We start from the raw sequence: 17,813 nt of genomic DNA, 5'->3' as shown, positions 1-17,813 counted from the left end.
GGTATGCAAAAGTGTATCGATCTTCATGGAGAATATGTTGAAACACAAAAATCCCATTTTCAACCAGCAATGCCATTTTTTCGTATTTATACTACGGCAGAAGAATTATAAATGCCAGTCCTCCTATTTTAGCTCATAATAAAGAATAATAAAGAAATAAAGAATTATTGGTTTATTTGAACGCGGCTAGCACTGCCTGGTATCTGCTGTATTAAACACTTCGCCTTTGATAAAAGTTAATGGACGGTTCCCGTCAAAATGTCCATATTCCTGGCTCTTCTTTTAACTACAAGTAGAAGCCCTAGGAATCTCATTGGGCAGTGTAAGCAATATGTTGACTGAAGCTGTTTGCGCAATGGGTGCCACATTCCACACAATGGAACAAAAACACATTCGAATCCGAATCCGTTTTTAAAAGAATAAAATGGATCTCGTGCGTCAATTCATTACCATGGATGAGACTTGAGTACATAATCTCGAACTTGAATCAAAACAAGAGGCTAAAGAGTGGAGTGAACCAAGTTCTTTGGTCCTGAAAGGTGTTCGTGTCCAGAAATCGGCGAAGAAGGTGTTATCATCAGATTATTGCGATGCGAAAGGAATATTTTTTTTGGACTAGTTGTAAACTGGTAAAACAATTATGAGAAAATTCGTGAAAAAAACTAGTTTGCAAAGGAAAAAAAATATGTTTCATCAGGACAATGCACCCTGCCACAAGAGCATTTTGAAAGTGGCTAAAATCCATAAATTAAAGTTCGAATTGTTGGAGCATCCGCCGTATTCACCAAATTCGGCCCCTAGCGACTTCCATCTATCAGACCTAAAAAATTCATGCGTGGGAGCGTGTTTCAACAAATGATGAGGTCATAGGTTATAATTGCTGTTGAAGCATATTTTGCAGCCTTTGCAGATTGTCACTTCAGCAATGAAATTCATAAATTGGAATTTCGTTGGGACAAGTGTAGGAGACTTTACTTAATAATAAAGTGTGTTTAAAACCATAAAAATGTGTTTTTCTTATCGAACTGCAAAGCTTATGGGACAACCTAGTACATATGCAGGTATGTCTATGAGTTTACTTGGAGCAATTCAAAAAGTATTTTTTTGGTACTAAAAGTGACGTCTTTCACATCCGGTTGAATTAAGGCAACATGTGGAGCTGTAGGTGGCTTGTTTTAGGCATTTTGGATATATTGACATAAAAGGCACATAAGTAGAGAACGACGGAGCATCACTTTTTAATGCCGAAGCCGAACGGAACTTAACAGAACTGTGGCCAATTTTAACAATATTCGGCCGCAAATAAGCAAAATCGAAAATTTTCAAGGATACAAAAATAGATGAAGACTTACAAAAAAAGTTAGTTTTTTTTAATAATAAGATAAAACGAATTCCATTAATTTTAGTTCATATTTAAATAAAACAAAAGAAAATTAAAATGTTTTCCGATTGATTTGTAGATATGTACTTCACATAAAATATTTTTACTTATACCTATTACAATAAATAAATAAATATATGAGAAATACATTATTTTTCGCGGTAGAGGGCCGTAGTGATCGATATCGCGTAAAGCATCGGTCAAACAATTTAAAGTTTATGCTCGTTGTCCAGGTGACATTTCACACTAAAAATACTTTTAGCTGTTTTTTGTTTTTCCATTCAGTTGTGAGTTACAGGGTCTTGGCAATAGATGTCAACCAAGAGAAAATTGGAAAATTTAGTACATTTTACAGTTTTTCTTTAATAAAGACGAAAATGCGAAAATGAAAGACAGGCCACTGCAATTGTGTATGGTCTTTATGGTATCGATACTATAACAGTTAAGGGGTAACACTACTGTACACGCGTAAAATAAACACGATTTTTAAAGAATTTTTTTGTATAGAAGGAAAGGGGAAACAATCACTCTGATTTGGGAAGTTATTACTTATATACTAAAATACAAAACTACAAAGTTTGACCGAAAAATTTTACAAAATGGCGGCATTGGAGACATTTTTGTAATGTGGTTTCTCTTGAAGGAGCTCCGCGGCACGCAGCACAGAGGGTGCAAATTTTAATCTGGAACAAAGAAACATTTTTTTCTTAATCTAGACGTAGTGAAAAACCTGATTAAAAATATTTAAAATTGTTTGAGTTATGCTGCATGCCAATTTCAGAAAACGTGTTTTGAGAAAAACGCGTTTAAAGTTTTGAAATTTGGAGAAATCGTTAGGTAGCAGTCACTAACGCTTGGTTAAAAGCTTAAAATATTTATGAAATAAACTTCGGTAACGTATACAATTTTTTGTTCTGTATTTTAAAAGGTTCAAAGAATTTTTTAAGCTTATAAAAAAAAATCAATTTTTTGAAATTTCTACAGTGGTGTTACCCCTTAATTACGTGGGGCCGATACCGTTCGGGTATTTTCGATGTTAGAGAAAATGTCATTAATGTCAAAAATGTCGATAAACTCACAGAAATAAGCGAAGTTGACCTGCTAAATATCGACTATAAGACAATTGAGACCGTGTGAACAAAAAATTTACACAAAAATAATGGATTTCTTTTTCCGCACAGAAATATACCAGAGAACTGTAGGGCTGGCCAACTTGCAAAATAAAGTACCTGTACATCTCACAACTTGTAAGCTTCTGTTTATTGACGCATTAATCAATTCTGTGCTAGCAAACATGGCCAAGGCTAAGTTTACGTTTATAAAAATACGTAGACTTCAAATTAGGATCTTAGTAGGGGCCCTCACAGATCATTGTCACATAGGAAATCACGCAAGGAGAGTTGGCGTTTATGTGCATGTTTTCTGTCTCAGCTGCAGGAATGATTAACAGTTGGAACCACCTATCCTCCCCAGAAGCAGGAACCTATATTTAAGATCCAACTTGTAATGAATATCGATAATCTATACACTTTAGGTGTCAACAACCTTTTACGCTTTGTCCCAAGCACAGAATGGTTCAAACTGGAAGGGGAAATGTAGCCCAGCTGCTGCGACTAACAACGGCTAAGTGGCATTGCTGTTCCTATGTGCGATGTGGCTGCCAAACTTAACCTAATCTTCACCAAACTAATGTTTGATTTTGAATTTTGTACTTAACTTCCAACCAGTTGATGAATTGTAAAGAACTAAAAAGTCTTACCGATATGGTCTCACTTTTAATAATGAAAATAAATAAATAAGCTTGGATTCACATTAGTAGTGCTAATAAAAATAATTGTCAATATTTTGCTATTTTTTATGTAAACATTTTTCATCATTTTTTATCACAATATTGTTTTCATAGCTTCCTGAGCGCCCTCATTTCTATTTCTTGTTTTCTCATTAAAAGTACACAACACAATAATAAAGCGATTATTTAGTTGTGTGATTAAAAAATAAAAATAAAAAATTATAAAACAAAAAACTAAGCACTGCTCATTTGCAACCTAAGCAGCCATGAAGCTTACGAGTATAAACGATTTGGGCCGTTTCTTTCTAGCTGGCGCCACCGGCGGTCCTATGATTTGTGTCGGCGATGTCAGTAGTTGTGAGGAGCTACAACTGCTCAGGGCCGACGAGCTCATTTTAAAGAAGTTTAAATGCTGTAGAATTCCCTCCGTTTTCGTTATTTATTTGTAATCTACTGTCACTTTCACTTTAAAATAATGCGCGGGAGCGATTTCGCTGCGTATTCCGTGTGGTTGGCAGAAAACAAAAATAAGTGAATAAACAAGAATTTCTATATTCTTTATAATATCGAAATTATTTAACATTTATTTGCAGTGGTTGACGTACAACGCGAGCACCGATTGGCTATAAAGAAACAACTGAATGCGGCAAATTTTCAGCAATATTTAGATACTAAGATTTGTGTAAAAGTTTATACTTATATGAAAATGAGATATTTGCAAAGAGTTGAATGAAAATGTCATATACATAGGTATATATGTATGTGTGCACATATGCGGTAAGAATATTTCCGCTACTCAAGTTTTCCTGAAAATATACTCGCGCACTTGAATTTTCGCTCGATCGGAGAGCGTTGGCCTATTTAGAGAAGTCCAAATGGTTACGCGGCATAATTTCGTGCTCTGTTATTTTTTTCAAAATTGCTTTTTCATTTCTATTCCCATGCCCAGCCGGTGGTGACATTCAGCCATAATATTTGGTAGTACATTTCATGAAGAGAAATAAATAAATATTTTGCTTATTTGTTAATTCAGTGAATAGATGCTAATTTTAGTCTAACCGCAAAATAATTGATTCTCATTGAAGAGATTTTACTTGCTCTTCGTTGCCTACGTAAAATGCCTGACAGTGGTTGGTGACTCAATATTGGCAACCAGCCAAAATTCGATTTGTTTGATTTTGAGCAAAAAACCAGAAGTGAATTGAACCGGTGTGTGTGTACTTACAGTCAACTAAAACAGGTGGAGATGCGTTAAAGCGTCCAATGTATGACAGGTCGTTGCTGTTCTGAGGAAATTTGCACTTAGAACAAGTCTAAATGGGGGCAGTATGCGGGAAAAACTGAAGAATCAGTGTAGACATGGAATATGAAGTTCTGTTTCAACACTTTTTTGACATACTATGACAAAAAAAAAAAAAAATCTGGGGATCTCTTTCAGTTTTCGGCTCCCCGACTACTATAGTACCTTTCAGCCTGCACTGATGGCAATAATGAATGCCACGGCATTGGTACTGGGTGATGCGGTATCTGGAAAAGATATCGACAGGCGACGATAAAATCACTCACAAAGCAGTCGACAACCTCCAAGGTAGCCACGAAATGCCGCACATCTCTTAACGAGGTGGCTGAGTTATTTTACCTAAAGGTAATATTGATACATGACCATTGCGACATTGAAGGTAACTGCAGAGCCGATGAACTCGCGAGATTTGGCACCAAATTGAACGATGAGTACCTAGATAATGACATAGGCATACCCTTACAAATATGTAAGCTACTTATCCCTGAAGAAATCGTAAGAACAGCGAACAGATGTGGCCGACTCTCAATGTTAAACGCAAAGAATCTCGGTTAAGTCAAAATAAGCACAGTCTTAGCACACTGGGGCACTGCCTAAGGATGGGATGGGTGTGCAAGCACATGACTTCTGTAGAAGTTGTCTGGATGAGAAGGAGGAATAGACTTAGGAATAGGTTCACTATTCTATGTAGACAAGTTTTTAAAGAATTGGAAGATCTCAGTTCTGCAGAAATCAGGTATATTCTAAAAGTTGTGAAAAGCATACACTGGTTTTAGGAGAGATAGGGAAAAGTTTCCCATACGGCATCTCAATTGGCTATGAGCCTGCGTGGGTGCAACGGGACAACCGCTTCAACCTAACCTAAAATATGATAGAAAAATGTGCTCTTTAGTATAAGAAAGGACATATTTTATGTAGATAAACCTGTGCCTTGAATTTTCTGAATATATTCCTGGAACTTTTAGATCAAGGTGATACTTTTTTAATAAAGCATTCGAAAATTCAAGCAATAGAAATTAAACATATTTGCCATTTGCGTGAAAATAATCACTTCTCTATCAATAACAAATAGTAAATATTATTAGTGGGTCCAAGAACATTTTGTTGTCTCGAAGATTTGTTCCTGTTGGACACCTTATTATTTGACAATTGCCCAAAAAAGGACTCGGACTTGTATGCAGCAGAGCAGAGTTGAAGGTGACATTGGTGGAGAAATGGCAGAATATCGGGGCGCAAACCATCCAAATATTACTTTCATCGATGCCAAGATGGCTGGTAGCAGTCACCCAGCAAACGGCTTGGCTACAAAATATTAATTTGTTTATATTTCACAATTTTGTTACTGTTTTTTATCTTTTAATGAAGTGTGCCAATACTTTTGTTTCGTTATAATAAGAATGTTTTTTTTAAATTTAGTGTTGACTGAATATAACAGATAATAGAATGAATTAAAGGGAATACAATAGACAAGGTATCCTTTTGTCTAGCGAGTTTTTTTGGGATTCAAAATCACTTCATAAGTGGAAAGAAGTAAAGTTGAAGTGGAAGTTTCTTGCTGTGCAATACTTTCGTTCATCACTGTACTTATATAAAAGTGTGCTTTTTTTAATATTATTTGTAGTATTATTTAAATATCATACATTTTTATAGTCGACGCGAAGCCCACCTTTCCAGTAGTGAGGACGGGCCTAAATTTTTTATGTTATTGGTTTATTAGATGTGCACATTCGTGAAGTTGATATGTACAAATTAATTTATATATAAGTACACTTATTAATAACTAATTACTATACATAGTATTTTAAATTTGATTTGTAAAACCTCCCTATAAATGATTGCTAGGTATTCGTTTTAAAAAGATAAATAAATATATGGTATATAATATTATTTACATCAGGTTCTCCATGCTACGAAAAACATTTATAAGCAACAACTGTTTCTCCAAGTGTACCAATAAGCGATTGCAGAGCAAATTACTCAAATGAAGTCCCGTATATGCATTAGGGATGCCAATTTTTCGATTTTTATGAGCCCGAGACAGCAACTTTTCTTTTTTAAGTGAAAATTATTTTACTAAATCAATGTAAAAGACGATAATTAAATTTATACTCATTTAATAATGCTTTAGCGGGTATACGAGGTGTGTTCAAAAAATAGGGTGAATTTTCAAATTTTGCGGGCTACGTACATTCGACTTTGATTTTATGTTGGTTCACTCGTCTCGAAGATTTGTTCACGAATTTAGCAATATTGAATGTTTAGTTTGTTTGTGGGAGACATAAATAAGTCAAGTGTTTTGCGTGTTCGACGAAAAAAATTCATCAAAGAAGTTGCATCTAGTTTTGTGTAAAAAACGGAATTAAGTGCTCAAAAACACTTGAAACGTTGACAGTGGCATATGGTGAGAGAATTCTGCGTCCAAAAAATGTTTACAAGTCGTACAAGCCTTTCACAGAAGGCCGAGACGACGCTTGCTCTGGACGCCCCATCACATCAACAACCGATGAAAATGTTGAGGAAGTAAAGAAAATTGTTATGGAGAATCGTCGAATCACAATTAGAGACGTTGCTGAGAATGTCGGCACATCGGCATGCCATCCAATCTTTTCGGAAATTTTGGGCATGAAGCTTGCCAGCGAAGTTCGTTCCAAAATTGCTCAGTTTTGACCAAAAACAACGTCGCATGAGCATTGCTCAGGGATTGTTGAATGACTTCAACGATGATCCAGATTTGCTTAAAAGGGTCATAACTGGTGACGAATCATGGGATATGGTTATGACATCGAAATCGGGCCAATGGAAGAGTCCAGGAGAGATAAGACTAAAAAAAGCACGCCAACTTCGATCAAATGCCAAGGTTTTGCTCACTGCTTTTGTTGATTACAATGGCGCAGTGCATCAGGCGTTCTTACTACAAAGATCGTACGGTAAATAGGGAGTATTACCTTGAAGTTATATGCCGTTTGCGTGAAGCAAATCGAAAAGAACGCCCGAAATTGTAATTGTAATTAAAATTAATTTATTTTGCATCATGATAATGCACCTACTCACTCATCTTTGCTTATACAGATGCCAGTAGTGTATACAGATATAAAATTTTATGCGATTGAAAATTAGTGAGACTTATTATTGGAAAAGATCGATCTTTGGGAACAACTTATCGCAAAATTCGTAATTATTTTGGTGGAAATAATCATCCGAATGAGACGAAAATTCAAAGGTTGATGAAAAAATTCAAGTAACTCGTTCGAGGCCAGAACAAGAACTGGTAGATCAGAAACTAGACGTTGCGTTGAGAATATTGCTGCCGCAGCGCAAAGTGTTGCTGAACAACATTTGATTAATTCAGCATCGATAACTCGACTTTCTCAACAATTAGACATTCATGAATCACCTCTTTTGTGCCTTTTAACTGTAGACAGGCTCGTGGTAGATATTTAAATGATGTAATTTTTCACATATAACTTTTAAGAGCTGTGTTTTGAACAAAAATAGTGAAACCTGAATGAATCTAAATTTTTAGTGTTTTATTTTAAAGCAGCTAGGCGCGTCTTTTGAAAGACCATTTGCTTTTTTAAACTATTACACTTTAAGCAGAATAAGCTTTAACCCTTTGGGGACGGAGTCGTTCGGCGGGTGAGTGTCGCTGAGGACGAGAGAAAATAAATACGTTGCATGTTATAAAAAGTAAGGCTTTATTTAACACAAGAAAATTTTTTCATAAAATCAAAAAATAATTATAAACAAGCAAAGTGAAAAGAAGCGACAAAAAGAAGTTTGGTTGGGTTTATGTATACGTTTTATATTCCGGCATTGAGTGGTATCATTCAAAACAGTCACCTGTGTGCAAGGGTGGTTTAGCCGTACAAGTTGCACAACAATACCGCGGCTCTCTTCTTCCATGCTTTACTTTTCGATTAGAACACACTAGACAGTCGCTACTCCTTACTGCATCATCTCGCCGAATAATATGTAAACGACCGTTTAGCCCTTGCGCTGTTCTGCTGTTTGGGCGGCTATATGCCGAAACTCGCCCCAAAGGTTTAATACATTTCCATTTATATATATAATTGGTGCGTACACCCTTTTTGGTGTTTGGCCGAGCTCCTCCTCCTATTTGTGGTGTGCGTCTTGATGTTGTTCCACAAATGGAGGGACCTACAGTTTCAAGCCGACTCCGAACGGCAAATATTTTTATGAGGAGCTTTTTCATGGCAGAAATGCACTCGGAGGTTTGCCATTGCCTGCCGAGGGGCGATCGCTATTAGAAAAATGTTTTTCTTAATTTTGGTGTTTCACCGAGATTCGAACCTACGTTCTCCCTGTGAATTCTGAATGGTAGTCACGCGCCAACCCATTCGGCTACGGCGGCCGCACAATTCCATTTAGGTTGAAATAAAAAGTCAAGTAAGTCAAAGCAACTTCTTTCAAAAGAGGCGTTTTGCGTTTTATATTAAAAGAAAACAAAAAAAACAAAACGTTCAGACATTTCCATATTTGTTAAAACGTTAAAGTCAATGTTGCTGTTTTTGCCGTAAAAACTAATTTGTCTCCCCTTCGTATTTTTCTTAAGAATTCGTAAATCCCGAAAAAACTCGGGACTATTGGCAAAGAGTCCCGAAATTTTCGGTATTAAAAAAAGCCCGGTATCTCGTGATGGACATCCCTAACATACATACATTCATACATACATACATTTAAGAAATTATTTACAACAGTATAACATGCAACAAATGTTTGTATAATTCTCTGGGGAATACCAGCTAATTAGGTGAAAACTGATATTGTTTAAAATATGCAAAAATGTAGCCGCTAAATTACTTTAAAAGTAATGCAGAATTCCAGTTATTTGTTATATATACGTATTTAGATAAAAACCCAGGTTTATGGCAAATAATAAAAAAAATGTTATCAATAAATTCAGACAAGCGAATGCGCTAATTGCTGTACAATTCGTAAATGGGAGCCTGTGTGTTGTTGTTGGTGCGGCTTTGGTGCGTAGGTGATGCTTGTGCAGAGTACACAAAATATTCAAAATCAAAATACGCAAAGAATAGTGAATCAAATGTCAATGCTACGTTCTTGTCAACCACAGCTATGACTACAGATGCAAATTCAGTTACAGTTGCGAGTATAAATGCAGTTACGGATGCAAATTTCATAAATACATTTTTGTTTTTGTTGTTTGTTTTTATGCGTTGGTTGCTTTTGTTCAACTGCAACAAGGAACAGTGAACCATTGCCTCTGCTACACTACTACTCACACTCATCGCCAAGCTGGGCACACTGTAGCAATGCTCCTTCAGACTTAGGTGATCTTCACCGCCACTGCCTTCGTCTTCAGCATCGGCAGAGCTTGTCGAATCGAAGTGTGTTGGCTCGTTGAAGGCCCTCTTGTTTACTATCTTCTCAGGTGGACAAGTGCAGAACTCCTCATTGGTCGCATCGCAACACTCCGTGTTGACTTCGTCTTTTTTAAAACCAAAATCTTTACTAAAATCGAAAACATTCTTCGATGGATGCACCCGTCGACGTTTAGTGCACTGTTTACATATTTTGTCCCGCTTGATTTGGAAATTCAGCAACTTGGCACGGAATGTTTGACGTAGTGCTTTGGATTTCTTTTGTATTTTGGGCACTTTTAAACGCAGCTTAGCGGACATGCCGATTGGCTCGTTTTTGGACGGATTTGTGGCATCGGCAAGTACCACTGGCGCTTGCGTTGTTGTACTCGTGTTTGTGTCGTCTGTAGAGTCGTTATGGTTGTTGTTATTGTTATTCGTGATTTGCTCTTTATTTGCTGTGCCATTTGCTTTTGGCTTCGTGTCCGTATCAGTTATGGTTTGTGTGGCTTGATTGCTTGCGTCGGCGTTTAAGGTCGGATCGTTTGCACGTCCATTACTTTGCGTTGACTTACCAAGCTCCGGATCGATCAGCTCGAACTGATCGCTGTTCTCTTTATATTCAACTAAGGTTATGGTAGTCTTCGGTGCTTTTGGCTGTACATTCTTTTTGGTAAACTCCTTGAGATTGGTCATAATGGCATTTATGGACTTTTGTGAGAACGATACGGAGCGTTTCTTGCAATTACCATTCGAATCGCTATCCTTGTCTTTGCGCGCTGCACACGGCCGACAGTCCGAGCTCGAACTGGACGTTCGCTTCGAGGAGCAATGTGCCTCTTGCTCTGCAACAGTTTTCGTGCGAGCTGTGACCCCTGTTGGTTCGGCAGTCTCGATGGCATCGAAATTCAGTTGTGGCAAGTGCCGTTTCAGACGATCATCCAGTGTGCGATTTAATTCATCGATCTTGTCCAAGTGCGCATCAATCGAATTCTTTACTGTTTCCTGCGTGGGTGGCGCAGCAGGTGCGGGCGTTACTGTCACTTCACTGCTCTTATATTCCTCTACAGCTTCCAGTTCCTTCTTCTCCACAACTTCCGTGCGCAATTCATGCGCCCGATCTATTGTAAGTCTTGTGCTGTCTTCACGATTTATTTCGATTCGCACGTTTTCTTGTCGTCGCAATGCTAACTCACCACTTCTAACACTATCACAATCCCCACCCAACGATTCACAACCCCCTAACAGGTCTGCATATATATTGTTATTATTGTTTCTATGATCGTTAAACTCTGGCATGGGCTCGTTTGGGTTAGTATCAATGGATATAACAAAAGCGGTAGGTGTGTCCTCTTCATTTAAACACAGCAGTGAAAGCTGCGTACGTCGCAGCTTGGGAAACATTTTTGCAGTAGCGGCGCAACGATCAAACATAATCACTGAGTCGGGATCTATGGCATGCAGGCCGTAGCTGGTGTTAGCTTCGAGGCTGGTGGCCATGCGCAATGGGTTAGTAATGGGCTCGTATTTCGCAGGGCTGGTATTTACCGACAAAGAGCCGAGACTTTGTGATCTCGGTTGAAGTTTGTTGAAACGTTGCGTGCGCGTTCGATTGGCGGTAGGCGTAGTCGGCTGCGGTGTGGACTTGCGTTTGAAAGGTCTACCGCGTAGTAATGTCAATACGCCACCTCGTCGTCGTAGCTCGTTCATAATACTTACGCCAGTAGAATTAGTTGAAGCCGCTGAGTTCTGCTAATCGTTATTGTATAGTGTTTTATTTGATTTATGGATCATGTATTTTTTTGTTTGTTTTTATTTTTATTTTGTTCGTATTGCAATTGTGTTTTTGGGCATTTATAATAAATGGTAAGGGCAATAAGAGTGTAAATGGGAAGAAAAAGAGTTTATTAAGTAAAAGTACGTAAGCGTATATATTTTAGTGTGAAGACGTGTGTGTAGTGAACTAACATCGAACCCAAACCTCTGGTTGTTTTTATTACGCTATGTGCTAAAGATTTAGTCTAGAAAATTCGTATAAAAGTGCACTCTAAGATGTATCGAAAAGTATTCACTGGTGCAGATTTTTTTTAATCTCTTACATAACTGGTACCTAATATCTGCGGGCACTAAGAAGTCCTTTCCACAAATTAACTGCCTACTAAAATGTATCCGAACGTGGAACAAGACTTGTGTTTCCTCCTTCTTAGCGCTTTAGAATTAATTATTGCTTTGTATGCAGTCCCACTAGAATGGCATTGGACTGTAAAGATCCGCAAAGGTGCAGAGGTCTTGATCGGCTAGAGATCACTTGGCGAAGGTCGAACTAGCAAATACCGGCATCACATGGGACGGCGCAAAAACAACAGCCCAGAACCGTGTACGATGGAAAAGTCTCCCGAGCGGAGTGTACAAGGATATAAAAAAAATGTGGTCCCCAAAGTTATACGACATTTTATGAAAAAATAAGCAACATCTTCAAGATTCAAAGGGAACGCGATAAATCAAATTCTGACGCCTATTGACGATTGGGAATATATATTTTTTTATTACTAACTGCAAAAGGATGACCGAAGTTTCAGTCGAATTTGTTCTGATGTTAACTTCCCATTAGGGTGGTCCAAAAATGCATGGGAAAAAATTTATATTAAAATTTTTATGCTGCCGCCCCCCATAATGGTAAAGAATGAAAAATAAAAAGACCCGTATTTTTTTTTTTTTAATCAGACCATATTTAATGGTGCCGCCGGGGCTTTGAAATATCCCATGTATTTTGCATGGGAAAAAAATACTTTTTCGTAGATTTCATGTAAAAACCTGGAAAATGAATATATTTTAACCGGATAACTCAGTTTCTCTTCATAATTGGTCAGGGAATAACAACCAATTATGAAATAATTAATTTTTTTGTATTAACTATTTTTTATAGAACCCCAAAAAGCCCCCATAAAACGAAAATCTAAGAAAAAATCGAAAAACAATATTTTATATTACTTTTATGAAAATAGTTAATACAAAAAAAATTAATTATTTCATAATTGGTTGTTATTCCCTGACCAATTATGAAGAGAAACTGAGTTATCCGGTTAAAATATATTCATTTTCCAGGTTTTTACATGAAATCTACGAAAAAGTATTTTTTCCCATGCAAAATACATGGGATATTTCAAAGCCCCGGCGGCACCATTAAATATGGTCTGAATAAAAAAAAAAAAATACGGGTCTTTTTATTTTTCATTCTTTACTATTTTGGGGGGCGGCAGCATACAAATTTTTTTTTGGACCACCCTACTTCCCATAAAGTCAATGTGTTGCAATCTATTTTGTAAAAGAGGCTGAAACCCAAAAGTTCCTATTGAACTCTTACATTATATAAAAATATATAGATATTCAAATGAAATAGTCCAGAAGAAGAGGTCTAATAATTCCAACACATTTTCAACTTTCCAGCTATATTATTTTCTAAGCCTCGATTTTTGTCAATCCGCTTGCTCATTCTACATATACTTATACTCAAATATAAGTAATCCAGCATTCAGTAAAACTTTGCCTCCTATTGACGGACTAGCTGCGTTTTTGCTTTATAATTTTGTTGAATACCAGTTAGCCAATACTGGAGGGATCCATTGTCTGCTGTATGGAAATTGAGCATTTTATCGGGATTTTTGAAAAGCCAATCAATTCAGAAGTACTCCACTTAGCTGAGTGAGTCTTGAGAAATTTGGTGTTTCACCGATCAACTCGCAAAAACGAAAGGCTAGTTTCCTGAAATGATAACGAAGACTGCAATACCCAATATAGCATCCTGTGAGAGTTTGTAAGGCCCATGATGATGGAGCTGATGCTATTTACAAGAATATATAAACTTCCACACTTTAGACCTCTCAGATTAATTAACCACCTTCTGCCGCTTTCATCGGAATTTAGGTATCTTGGAGTGTTACTTGACTACAAACTCCATTGGAAGCACACATTGAAAGTCGGGTAAAGAAAACCAGCACAACTTTCTACTACTGCAAATCTATGCTCGATCAAAAATGTGGACTCAAGCCACTGGCCGTTCTTTGGATGTACTACTGTGGGCAAAAAGTAAGGTGAATTTATTTGTCAAACTTCGCGGGATTAAAATTTCGCTCTAGTTATTTTTTTCATGAGTTGGCAGCACTGTTAATAACATCTGGGCCAACTTTCATGTGAATGTCATTATCAGTAATATATTTACGCTTGTGTTTACCAAACGACCAAGAGTGCATTTTTCGATTTTTACAATGTCTGATTTGATTGAGCAGAGAAGTGCCATCAAATTTTGTTTGCGGAATGAAATTTCGGCTGCGGAAACGTTTAGCATGTTGCAGAAGGCATATGGTGATTCAATCATGTCGCAGAAAAATGTTTATAAGTGGTACAAAGACTTCAAAGAGGGTCGAGAACGTGTTGATGACTTGGAGCGCTCCGGACGACCATCGACGTCAACAGATGACCAACACGTCAATAAAGTGAAGGAGTTAGTGCTCATCGTCGGTTGACTGTTAAAGACCTTACTGATATGACCGGAATATCAGAAGGATCTGTGAAAACCATTTTGAAAGACCATTTGGGCCTACGAAAAGTCAAATCTCGTTTGGTACCGAAAACTCTCAATTTCTTGGAAAAAAGTCGTCGCGTTGATGTGTGTGAAACAATGACTTCAGACTATCAGGACAAGCAAATGCATCATTAGGGGAGATAAGACTTGGATTTATGCTTACGACTCTGAAACAACCGACCAACCAAGCGAATATCGTGCTAAAGGCGAGGCCAGACCGAAAAGAGCACGTCAAAGTCGTTCAAAAATAAAGGTCATGATGACAGTTTTTTTCGATTTTCGTGGTGTGGTGCACTATGAATTCCTTCCACCTGGCCAAACTTTTAATAAGGAATATTATTTGAGCGTTATGCGTCGTTGACGTGAAGCGATTCGTCCAAAAAGACCAGAATTATGGCCCAACAACTCTTGGTTTTTGCATCACGATAATGCACCATCTCACACTGCACTCGTTCTTCGTGACCATTTCGCCAAAAATTCCACGCATATCGTTCCGCAACCACCGTATTCGCCTGATTTGGCTCCGTGTGACTTCTGGCTATTCCCAAAACTCAAGAGACCACTCCGGGGAACGCGTTTCGAGTCGATTGAGGAGATAAAAGCTGAATCGAAGAAGGTGCTGATGGCTATACCGGAAATGGACTATTTGGCATGTTTCGGGGATTGGAAAAATCGTTGGCATAAGTGTTTTTCATCGAGAGGGGAATATTTTGAAGGGGATGAAATTGATTTACAAGAATAAATAAAGATTTTTCATTTTACAACCAAATTCACCTTACTTTTTGCCCACAGTAGTACAACATAGTTGTTCTGCCAATTTTTGTGGGAAGCGCTTCGGAAAGGCTATAATATCATTAAACTGGAAGTCGAAAACCCTTTGGCTCCAGTACAATAGACACAAGACTTAGAAAGTCCATGGGACTCCACATCATTCAATTTCTAAACTCGTAGCTGTGTTTACCGATCATTGGAGTTTACCATTTAATTACCATTGCAGAAGCTGTGGGAACTTTCAGACAAGGAAACTGTTGAGCACTTTCTCTGTAAATGTCCGGGTCGGGCAGCTAGATAATTAGGGTCACTGGATAATCCTTTCTTCGTCAGCCTGAGGCAATGCTCCACCCTTAATCCCATCAATCTTCTCCATTACATCAACAGCTCTGGCTGGCTGTAGATATCTGCTTGTGGGTGGTCTCATAATGGTATCAAAACGGTGCTTTAGTGCTACTTGGGGAGTGGCGTTCTTATTATTCACATGACCTTCCTACACGTGATTCAGCACGTGCGCTGATCTAATAATTTGCTAAATTCTCCCACATTTTCTGCGTTTGAAGCTTTGCGGCTTACTATTATCGTCCCTGCCGGCCGGCGACGATAAATTATTTTTCAGTCTTATTTCCAAATTGGCATAAGTCAGAACAAAAACATTGCTGTATAACAACGTTACCGCCGTTGTCTTTAAAAATAATTAGTTGAGGGCAGATACCCGCAAATGGCAAACTTGTGTCTAAACGCCTACGAAGGTGAAAAAAGTTTATTGGTTTTTAACAGAATATTGCTCGGAATAGCACATCCACACAAACAGATGATTGTCTTAATCACGCTACTTTTTCCTTATTTTCATGCGCTGAATATGAATATGAAGCCTGTTTTGTTATGGTTTCATTCTTTACTTCAAATAACGTGACAATTTTTTTTTTCATGTTAACGGAATTGGGTAATGGCAAGCTAAGGGTTAGGGTTTAAGATTATGTAGTGTAAATCAATACATTTGAACTTCCTTAAGACATTGATTGAAATCCTTAATGTATACTATGACTGAAAGGTTGCCGACGACAGATTGGATGCTATGTAAATGCATGTGAAATGATCAAGCAGAATTGGGCTGCCGAATCTCCCAAGTGAGGTACTTCGGTTCCTCTCACAATTTTCTTTTTCTCGATAGTTAAAGAGAAAACCTAGTATTTCCGTCATCCTTGATGGTGAGTGATATATGTGCATATGTATGTCTATTAGTGCGGAGAAGGTTGAGGCATCTCGGCCAATTGCAATCCAGCTCTATCTTCAGTTTAATAAACGAACTGGATGTGGATGAAGTACTGTGAAACGACCAAGAGGTCGAAGTGCAAGCTCCAAATTAATATAATCTTATCTGAATATCCATTATGTGAAGAAACCCCACACGATACTAGCCGCCTCTTCCTATGCCCTTCCACTAAACTTATCCAACACCCCTTTCCCTAACTTGTCGAGACAGCTCATTTCCTATACCTATCGTTATAGGGCTTCGATAATAATACCTATTGAGTCAGCAGTCAAAGCAGGCCGCAGTGAGGCTGCTGCAATAGCGATTTGGTGAAAAAGATGAAACCATCGCAACATTCTCGTCATAATTTCGATTCCCTAAATGATCAACTTTGGCAATACCGCAGATGGATATTTGGTAGCTGGTACGCCATTTAAGAGTTTAGACTTCTGAGCTTCAGCGCAACTGCAATATTCTTAACTATAACTGAATCTATTTGAAGATTATACAAATAAGAAATATAAAATTATGGAAATAAGATTTCTTATTTCTTTCACTCCTTTAACTTTTCGATACATCTCTTGCCAATATCTCCCAGTTTTGTGCCTATAAACCATCTATAAAACTTGAACTGTATGATCAGTTTCAAAAATATCAAAAAAAAAAAAATAATAATAATAATATCCAATAACCATTTTAACCGATTACCATGTACTTAAAATTAGTTTGCAACTCCTAAAACTGAAATGTACTAACTCATAAGCCCTTCACCTGCTTTGTGTGTGCGTTGTAGTTTCAATTCTACATCTAATCCACTCACCTGTTGGTCGTTATTAAAACTATTCTCTATGAAGTTCTGTTCCAAATGATCATCACAGCCAGATGGCAACTCTTCGCAGCCAATCTCATTCAAAGCGCATTTAATCATATCCACCAGCTTTTGTTTTTGTTTCTCTTGACAGCGCAGCGCATTGAGGTCCTTGGATTGCCTGCTTTTATTTTGTTTTGTGATGTTTGTTTTTTGAAAAAAAAAGAGAATAAATCAGTATTTTTTCGATAATTTGAAAGAAACGTGTTCCCCTACTTCTGACTATCCTTGGGCGATTGTATGCCATTGCTTGCCGTGCTGCCATTCCGCGTTATGCTGCCATTCGCTATGGGTGAACCGCCATTCGCCTGCTCGATCATTTTCAGCTGCTTCTCTTGGCAATCCTTCACGGACATTTCCAAATCAATGATACGCGAACGCAACCAATCGACTGTGAGATTATCAACTGTAAGTGTGTTTGATTGCAGTTTGCCAGGTATATCCTCGATGAGTGAATTGTCAAATTGGAATACTAACGGTGTGGTGGGGGAAGTTCTGTAAAAATCACTAAACCATTGCATAAGA

The 17,813-nt window shown here is 37.7% G+C and overlaps 1 protein-coding gene across 9 annotated transcripts in view; it reads right to left on the bottom strand.

Annotated features, from left to right (window-relative positions):
- The window catches only part of LOC129236016 (tyrosine-protein kinase Fer), a 163,081-nt gene that overhangs the window by 14,680 nt on the left and 130,588 nt on the right, over positions 1-17,813 (bottom strand). Inside the window, exons 6-9 of one of the 9 annotated variants that reach the window (XM_054870179.1) lie at positions 17,505-17,783; positions 17,241-17,412; positions 10,952-11,564; positions 9,735-10,810 (exon numbers count right to left, since the gene is read on the bottom strand). In XM_054870179.1, coding sequence (XP_054726154.1) covers positions 9,735-10,810; positions 10,952-11,564; positions 17,241-17,412; positions 17,505-17,783 — 2,140 coding nt within the window. Of the gene's footprint in view, positions 1-3,447; positions 3,728-9,734; positions 10,811-10,951; positions 11,565-17,240; positions 17,413-17,504; positions 17,796-17,813 lie in introns of those variants that run through there. The other 8 variants (XM_054870170.1, XM_054870171.1, XM_054870172.1 and 5 more) reach the window with 8 other exon arrangements.

This window comes from Anastrepha obliqua, chromosome 1 (assembly GCF_027943255.1).
Source record: "Anastrepha obliqua isolate idAnaObli1 chromosome 1, idAnaObli1_1.0, whole genome shotgun sequence".
Classification (NCBI taxonomy): domain Eukaryota; kingdom Metazoa; phylum Arthropoda; class Insecta; order Diptera; family Tephritidae; genus Anastrepha; species Anastrepha obliqua.
Note: the sequence above shows the minus strand (reverse complement) of the source record. Positions and strands in the feature narration are given on the sequence as shown.